The sequence below is a fragment of the Sander vitreus genome, chromosome 9, assembly GCF_031162955.1.
Source record: "Sander vitreus isolate 19-12246 chromosome 9, sanVit1, whole genome shotgun sequence".
Lineage (NCBI taxonomy): Eukaryota > Metazoa > Chordata > Actinopteri > Perciformes > Percidae > Sander > Sander vitreus.
The window spans coordinates 22,678,877-22,688,080 of NC_135863.1; the positions used below are offsets into that span (position 1 = coordinate 22,678,877).

At 40.6% G+C, this 9,204-nt stretch overlaps 1 protein-coding gene across 2 annotated transcripts; it reads right to left on the reverse strand.

Annotated features, from left to right (window-relative positions):
- Positions 1-2,632: 2,632 nt before the first annotated feature.
- ubxn6 (UBX domain protein 6) lies at positions 2,633-9,204 on the reverse strand. Of its 2 annotated transcripts, none has more exons than XM_078259338.1 (11): positions 9,028-9,204; positions 8,292-8,446; positions 7,575-7,633; positions 7,322-7,450; positions 7,077-7,174; positions 6,874-6,949; positions 6,697-6,781; positions 5,693-5,912; positions 4,830-4,960; positions 4,558-4,706; positions 2,633-3,177 (listed from the first exon to the last, which is right to left on the reverse strand). In XM_078259338.1, exons 1-11 carry the CDS (start codon positions 9,108-9,110, stop codon positions 3,052-3,054), a joined length of 1,311 nt encoding a protein of 436 aa, XP_078115464.1. In that variant the 5' UTR covers positions 9,111-9,204; the 3' UTR covers positions 2,633-3,051. The 2 variants fall into 2 exon arrangements, with proteins under 2 accessions (XP_078115464.1, XP_078115463.1); XM_078259337.1 differs by having other exon boundaries at positions 8,292-8,449.

Genomic DNA, 9,204 nt, shown 5'->3' on the forward strand with positions numbered 1-9,204 from the left:
TGCTTGATCTGTACTTGTACAGTTAGGTCCGCTGTCACAATGTTTTATAAATATGTATTTTCTGTATTTTTTCAAGAATACTTGAACAGGATAAATTCATTAAACATGAATAAAAGTACTGCACTTTTATATTCCACTCATTCCTCCTCCTATTTAAGAATATAGGAGATGCTGTAGTGCCTAAGGTGAAAACAACTGACTGCTCAACATTAGGTGTAATAAGGTCGTTTTGTTTTTTACCCCAATCGAAGACTGTCGAACAAGAAGTATTCAACCCTTGAAGTCAATATTTAGTAGAGGCATCTTACAATTTGACATTTGGAACTAATTAAAGGGAAAATATATTTTTCTTTTCTTGAAAGAGCTGCTCAATTGATTTGGGATGTGAATGGTCAGCTTATTATTTTTTTGTGTCTTTTTTTAAGGTCCTGTGACAAATCTTGATTGGTTTGCTGGATTACTGCTCCAGGACAATACAATTGTTTTGAAACCTCCCGTCTCATAGTTCCGCTGCAGGAGGTTGTCCTCCAGGATTAGTGTATGATGCTGCAGTGTGGTGGGGCAGGGCCGGCTACACAAGCTTTCACACACCATAAAGCAGCCACTACTGGGATCCATGGTGGAAATGCTGTGTAGAGTAACAACAAACTGCGTTAAGCTTAGAAATGCTCAAACTGTCTAATCATACAGTAGAACCATTTTCCACTTTAGAAAAGACTGTTCACACTTAATGTCATGCCGTCAATTGTATTCATTTTCAGATATTAGACCAAATTTTAGCATTTCTTTTTCTTCCAAGTTGTCTTTTTTTTTGTTCACTGGTAAACAAGCTGCTGTTGACTCACTGACTCAAAACAGACGGGAGTGAACTCTTTTAAAAATGCACGGTGTATAATCACTCTAGTCCAGTATTTTGTTTTGATTGAGAAGAAAGAAAAGCTCTCCACTACTTATGTCAGTCGTGCACTGAAACCGCCATGTTTAATTTGCAGTTGTGTTGAAGGTCTTGCTTTGTTTAATAAAACATTTAAATACCCTAGAACACAAAACATATTTCAGTCAAAGGGCTATTTGGGGAAGTAAGCATTGTAATGGTTCTTGTATATTCACTATGTTGTGTGTTAGTTGTAAAGCAGCTTTCCTTTAGATTGAAGTGAAACACTGACTTGCCTCATAATTCTTTTATTTAACAAAAGTAATGATGCAATACAAGCGATCTCTATTACAGGCAGGTTAAAAAGCAACAGAATACAACTCAGAACATCTGGACAGATCACAACTGCTAACTATTTTTAATAAGGTTACAATGCTGATAAACCATTTAAGCCCTTCCATTGAATACCTGTGGGCAACTGCTGGACAGGCTGAACGAGACCGCAGAGAAGTGCAGAAATGTTGCTTATGGCCACCTTGGCCTCACAAAACGCACATTAAATTATTAAATTAAAGACCCAGCAGTTATGTGTTGCCTTTTTTGGTGTGCCACTAATAGTACAGGTTTAAAGTGGCAACAATTTTTCCTACTGTTATAAACACTTGAGATCTATTTGTCACGTTTGTGTACAACTCACTTGGGATGTATTAAACATAAGCAATGAGAGGTAGGTCGTTGTCATCCTAACCAACCACAAGCAACTATAATTAGCGTTTACAGATTTACCTGGCATAGATTAATGTACAGCAAAACAACTACCAAAATAAATGTATTAACCTTCAATGGGGTGTTTCAAGGGAAAGGGTTGATCTAAAACATTAACAATTATGGGATAAATTAAAACTCACAACTTTGATTTCTCATTAAATTCAATGGACTGGCACGTATGTGCCATGAACTGAATTTTCATGTACTCCCACCTTGTTTGAAATATAGACCCTTTTTATCTCAAGGAAATGTGTTTGATACAAACAAAATACAAGACTCAAGATTAATTAAAACTAGTATTATCAAAATAACACGAGTCCATGAAATGTAATTCATGTCTGCCTGCATGCCAGAGCAGGTTGGTTACATGACGTTTCTGCAGTGAGCCTCTGCAATTAGTAGTGTTGATAAAGTAATATGAGTTTTTTTTTTGGGTCATTTTACATTTAGGGAATCTTGTTTTAAAACATTTTAAATAATCCCAAAAAGCTTGTAACATACAAGAAAATATTTCTGTATAGAATCCACCATCACATTGTCAGCACATGGCTATCACTTCAAAAAATGAATAAAAAAAAAATCATCAATGTTTTGAACCTCAATTTTAAGTCATCAGTTATGATTCCGGTTTGTGCTCATACATATATACGAATAAATCACAGAGAAGTCTGTTGTACAACAGGGAGTACAAGGCCACTGCAGAGCAGAGGACCAACCAGACTAATATCACATCAAATCCATCAGTTGACAGACAAAAAGAAAAAAACTGCTTAAACTTCAACACCGCCGAACAAAACGAAATAGCATTTCAAGTCCAAGCCGGTGCACAGACACCCAGCAGCTTTTAAAATGAATGAATCTAGGTGCTGAGACACCAAATACATGTCCACAACAGTATCGGACCAAATTTACTTGGCTTAATTACTTTGAATTTTTCTTTACGCGACTGTACAGCCACACTGTTAATCCAACTGTTGTGGAAGCACTGTGTACTTTAAACAAGGGGAGGAAGTGTTGATACAGTTAAAACAAGGTCTCTCAACGTGCCACATGAAGTATACCTGACTGGTAGATTGTTGGTTAGTCTGTTGTCTACACAGCATGTACATTCAGGATGCAACAAAAAGCACTTCACACAGTCCCTTGCTTTCTCCTTACATCTGTTAGTAGAGCTTCCTTCAGTACAATGTGCTGCTGAGACATTATCCCCACGCGGAGAGAGAAGGGGATGATCCGCAAAACAAGCCCATTAGGGTGAAGTTGCCCCTAGTCTATCGTTGCTACTCACTTAAGTTAGCATTTGTAAAAAAAAAAACTCATCGCTAGTCATTTGTAAGGGGCACTTCCACCCCAGTAAGTAGTGCCAGAGGGGGGAGGTAGCAGGGAGTGTTCAGGGACAGAGGGTCTGCTCAGCTCAGGGTCCGAATGGTTTCCAACAGCTCTGGTTTGAGGAGGGCGGGGCTCTTTCCGCCTGCGGCTGCGATATCCGCCTGCACAGCTGCATCCCAGGCGAAGGTGAGCAGAGCTGCAGGGACCTAAAAACACACAGACACAATTTGATCTTAAAGTGCCCATATTATGAAAAAAACACTTTTTCTGGGATTTGGGGTGTTCTTTTCTTCTCTGGTGCTTCCACACGCATACAAACGTTGAAAAAAATCCAGCCATGCTGTTTTGAGTGAGATACGGTTTCTGAATGTGTCCTGCCTTCAGTCTCCAAGTGAGCTGTTCAAAATCGGCACGGCTTGTGACGTCACAAGCTGAAACGAGCTGGCTAACCACAACTGTTAGCTCGTAGCGTTAGCATGCTAACGCTAGCATGCTACCTCGTTCTCAATAGCAAAGCACTGCTACAACACACACAAGTTCACCATAATCTACAAAAGAACTACTTCCATGTGCGCCCTCATTTAGAAGTCTCCCAGCTAATCCTGCCTTGTAACTGACCGAAGTTGGAGAAACAACCTCTCTTTTACTGTCTATGGAGCTAGCTAGCTGACATGATCTACATCTGAGCTACTGCACATGTGCAAGTGCAATCAAAGATAGTACAGAAGAAGAAGAAGAAAAGAGGTCTCACTCTGTAGCTAAAACAGAGACCAGGTGAAAAGAGGATCTGCAGCAGTGAGAGAGAGCTGTGCAGTACAACAAAAATATGTTGTTTTTTGAAAATTAAACCATGTAAACGTATTCTGGTACAACCTTAAAATACAATTATGAACCTGAAAATAAGCATAATATGGGCGCTTTAACTTCAGGAAACGGAAATACAAACACTGGATTGTATAAAAGATGATGGCACACTTGCTATTGGGACTGCAACTCACAGTTATTTTCAATATTGATTAGGGGTGTTGAAATTAATGTTTTTTTTGGGTTTTTTTTGTTTGTTTTTTTAAATGGTCAACAAACCCATGAAAAGCCAAAACCAACAACATGTTGGTCCATCTGCCTACCCTCACCTGTTTGTGGCAACGACCAAATTTGTTCCTACTAAATTAAATGCATTTCTTAAAAAAACTGGCCTCAAATATGCATTGTCATTTTAAAAAAAAGACAGTGGTTTCCTAAAACAGCTGAGCACTTTAGTTTTTAGCAGACATTGCTCAAACAGGCGCAAACAGTGCATTTGTTGGGGACTATTTTCAGCAGTGGATGAATACACATTTGGTGCTTGTGATCGTGTGTATTTACAGTATTAAGACAATGCATGAAGGATGTTTTTAACCGTTTTTGACTCAGAGAAACATGCTCTGCGTTTTGTTAGTAGAATCAATGTATTGTTGGTTTTGGTCTTTTCATTGAATTTGTTTACAGTAGAGAAATTAAAGAATATCACCAGCCAAACTGTATCTGTATCTTAGATGTGCCCATTTATGTAGGCCAGTTTCATGAGAAAACTGGTTTCCACTCACCAAATTACACTCTGCGAGAGCAACTTCTTCAGCCTCTTGTAGTTTCTGACCTCCAGGAGCGATGAGCTCAAATGGCTGCCAGCCGTCCACCAAGGACTCCCGTACGAACGCAAACAGCACAGGCAGCCGGTCCCACGCATAGAAGGTCCCTGGGGTGAGACATCATCTTTACTGACTCACATCCATTTTAATTAGGGCTGATCGGGTTGTTGACTCATTTTGTATTGATCTGAATGGGTTTTTTTTTTTTTTTTAAAAAAAGAGGCTCTTACCTTGTAGAAGGCTTCCATCAGGCAGTCTGATCCTGAGCAGGGTGTAGTTGTATTTCCTTCTCTCCCTCTGCTCCTCTTTCTCCCTCATGGCTTTAGTGCGCAGCATGGCGTTCTTCTCCACCAACTCACTCCTGGGAAACACACACAAGACACACACAGGTCATTGAGTGCAGGATGATGGTCCAAAAATGATGGACAAACACTACTAGACCACAGTCCGGGGAGGTGTGTGTGATGCGCTCTTTGGTATTCTTTGTGGCTAGAGGTGCATAGCACACCCACTGAGCACTGAAGGGGTCTACTATCATACATTAGTGAAGGGTGTGTTGGAGGATGGTAACAATCATGGCCAATTACATCTGCTCTTGTCTTCTTCTGTCACAGCCCCCCCCCGGGTGACTGGAAAGCTGTGTCGTACACTTTACCCAAACAGTTTGATGTGCAGACATGTATGTGGTTGTTTTGCAACAGCATAGTTATGCTTGTGCAATGTTTAATCAAGCACAATGATCAGGGTTGCATAATCGCACGTTGACAAAGAGCGTGACTCAAATAAGAAAATGCAGATGTTGAGAATCAGAAATGGGTCTTTACTCTAACGTCCTGGCCTCACTATGACACTCGGAGAAAACAAAATACAGTTTTTCAAGGCATTTTGATGTGTATACAACAGACATGTTGTGTTTATTTGGAGAGGATCTGTCTCCTCCAAAATGTCAACGACATCTAAATACACAGTGCCACTGGAATGCAATTGTGTTATTTTGCTAAATATCAAATTTGAATTTGTTTGCTGGTGGATCAATTTCTAAGTGTAGTTCCTATAACCTAGACTGTACCATCCATTACCAAGGAGTCTGTACCTCTGCTGTTGCTCCCTCTTGAGCTCCTCCGCTGTCAGGTTGTAGAATTCTGGCGGCAGCTCGAAGCGTTGGGCGTTGGGAGAGGATCTGAATGCTTGAGGCTGTCGGTCCAGCTGAGCCCTGACCGGCTCTCCTCTCTGGAGACGATCCCTCCTCTCCTTCATCAACTCCAGGGCATCGGGGCTATGCTCTAGTAACACCAGGAACTCCTCTTCCTCCTCTGATCTCCAGGAAAGGCAAGCACAAATGGTGAAAAATTGTGTTAGCCAGGTTGACCGTTTAAATGATGATAAGGAACTTGTTTATTAAAGTGGCCATATTATGCTCATTTTCAGGTTCATAATTGTAATTTGAGATTGTATCAGAATAGGTTTACATGGTTTAATTTACAAAAAACGCCATATTTTTGTTGTACTGCACATTGCTGCAGCTCCTCTTTTCACCCTGTGTTCAGGTCTCTGTTTTAGCTACAGAGTGAGACATCTCAACTTCTGTAACATCTTTGTTGTCAGTCACACATACGCAGTAGCTAGGTAAGGATTACATGAGCTAGCTAGCGGTTTCTCCAACTCCAAGGCAGAATTAGCCAGGAGACTTCTTCTAAACGAGGGCGCACTTCCAACTTTGCGTGGAATACCTGCAGGACAGGGACATGTAAGTAGTACTATACAATTTATTTGTAGATTAGGGTGAATTTGTGTGTGTTGTAGCAGTGTTTTGCCATTGAGAACGAGCTAGCATGCTAGCGCCAGCATGCTAACGGTTAGCCCCCTAGGCCCCTCGTTTCGGCTAGTGACGTAGAAAACCGTGCAGATTTTGAACAGCTCACCCGGAGACTGAAGGCAGGACACATTCAGAAACCCCTCTCTCACTCAAAACAGCATGAATGTTTGTTTTTCAAAGTTTGTATGCGTGTGGAAGCACCAGAGACACAAAATAATACCCCAAATCCCCAAAAAAGTGATTTTTTCATAATATGGGCACTTTAATGTAGGAGCTTTTACCTTGACCCTCTACAGGAAGCATAATGCTTGTGAAGCCCAGGGCCTCCAGGAACTCTCTGCTGCCCTCCACACAACGAACTTTCTCCTGAAATAAATCAAAAAGAGGGAATGATATAAAAGAAGGCTTAAGCTTATACTCAAAGGGATGACGTCCACAGTACTGAGTTTCAAACTCACCTGGTACACCTTGTTGCTGAGTTTAATCTTCCTGTATTTCTCCTCTGTGGGATTCTTACATATGTTCTCAATATACCTGGTGACAAAACAATGAACAAACATACAGTTACTGAAGATATGACGCTGTGACAACAGTAGTAAACAAGTCAAAAAATGGAAGTCAAAGTCAGCAGGATGATTAGCCACTGCCACAAGTGTCTTACTTGCTTATGATGTCCACGGCAGCCTTCACTTTCTCTCGGTCTTTGTTAAATGTGTGGATCATCATAACAGAGGCCTCAACTCTATCCTCCTCAAACCGCTGACAGTAAAAACAGACTACATGTTTTATCAACAGTACTCCCTAGAACAACATTCAGTCATATTCAGAGGAAGTTATTATGTTGTAAACACATTCTAATTCAAGCTAAAACCACACAACAACAAGTGAGAATATCTTCAGACGTACCATCAAAATGGCCTCTTTAATGTGTACTTCTCTCTCACTCTTAGTTAGAGTTGCTCCAGTTAGCGGACATGTGAAATACACACCTGACACTGAGAGACAGGCGGGATCTTTCACTGGCACTTTGGCTCCCTGGAAAGAATGGTCAATCACAAATATTGTCAGACTAAATACTGATCACTGTGAGCTAAGCATAATCTTAATGGTGCCATTTCAAAAACCTTGATTTAACCTAACAAATCACTGAGAGACATACCTCTGCTGTATCTGCCTTTTCTTTCTCAGCCAGTGCAGCCGCCTCAAGTTCTCTTTTAACTACAAGTAAATACAGAGAACCATGCAATTATATGTCTTTTTTTGGTAACACTTTATAAGCAATAGAAAACTAAAAATTGTTATTCTTTAAGCAAACTTTTATACTGAACAAAAAACACCTCACTTTTACTACAAGCAGTGAATTGGAAAAACCAAAGACTCTGACCTGATCACATAGGCAGGCACTAATGAAAATCTCAGACCATCAGGACTAGGGATTCACAGATGTGTTTAGAAACAAAAACAAAGCCAGTAATCCAGGTTTTCCCAAATAAGCAAATAGTAATACCTATAGGTATTTTGTGTGGTTAACTGCTTTTAAGAGGAGACTACAGTAGTTATTTTGTCTGTACAATAGAAGAGAGCACCCAAACATGATCAGACAAATAGTATCAGTGATAATAGTACCGGGTTGACACTAATATTACTTTCTAAAAACTGACATAGTCTTATGGCATTAGTCAGCCCATAAATGTAGGTTAAATTAGGGCTCACAACCCTAAACATTTTGTGACAACTGCATGTAATAACATAAAACAACATTACTCAAAGCATACACATCCCATTATTCGATAAAAGTATGTAATGTAATGCGAGGCGGGGTGGAATTCAACTCATTTTGGGTTAACAATTGTTGGATTAGGGTCTTCTGTCTCACCCTGGTTCCTGATGACGTCCTGAGAGGTGTAGACCTTCGGCCGCTGATGCTGTTCTATCCTGGCCAGGGCTGCGGCTCCAGCCATCTGGGATCCTTCACTGGGAGCATGGCGATTATTCTTGCTACTGGAGCTGCTCTGCACTACCTCGGGCTTGCTACTACAGTGTTAGGAAGACAGAAAGGCGAAGTGAAGAGACATGTTGTGGCTCCACGTTGGGCCTCAAATCTTCGTCTCCAAACAGCCACAAATATTGCTTAAACAAATATGCAGTTTAGCTAGCTGACGTTAGGCTATTTTATGTGCACACGGACGCCTAGACGTCAGTGTTACAGCAAGTCTATTTCCAGTCAGTAGTTAGCTAGGAGGCTTAGGTACGAGTAAAAGTCCATTTACGTTACTAAGAGCATTGGCTAAATACGATTTGTATGGGGATTAACTGTTGCTGAAATTGGCTGAGTAACGGTTAACGTTATTACATAATCCAGCTGCTAACGGAGGAAAACAGTAAACGTTAGCCCATTTACGTGATATGCTACCTAACACATAACGTTACAGTGAAAATCACTGTCAACATTGTTTTAGGTAGCTTTGCGAGATGCTAACAGTGACCCAATAATCATTAATTACCAGCGGCTAGCTGTTTGCTAACTCAATTTTGCAACGTAAAACAGCTAGCTAGCTATGCGGCTAGCTCTAGCACTGTTGCCACAGTTAAAAGTGAAGTTTGTTATTTGCCTGGTATCTTCTGTTAGTTTCTTCCCAGGTCCCGCAGTTTTAAACTTAATGTCTTTCTTAAAGCCATCGAAAAACTTCTTCATTTCCGTTAGCTGTCACAGAACAACCTGATCGCAGAAACACAAATAGATGAATAGCACTGAGCAGGACCTTAGCTGGAGGGAGGGGGACCAAAAC

Excerpts from the sequence above, each read along its gene's own strand:
- ubxn6 (XM_078259337.1), bottom strand. The coding sequence starts at position 9,110 with ATGAAGAAGTTTTTCGATGGCTTTAAGAAAGACATTAAGTTTAAAACT. Across the intron at positions 7,451-7,574 it reads AAAAGGCAGATACAGCAGAG|GGAGCCAAAGTGCCAGTGAA; the intron begins GTATGTCTCTCA and ends CATTCTTTCCAG. Across the intron at positions 7,175-7,321 it reads TTAAAGAGGCCATTTTGATG|CGGTTTGAGGAGGATAGAGT; the intron begins GTACGTCTGAAG and ends TTTTACTGTCAG.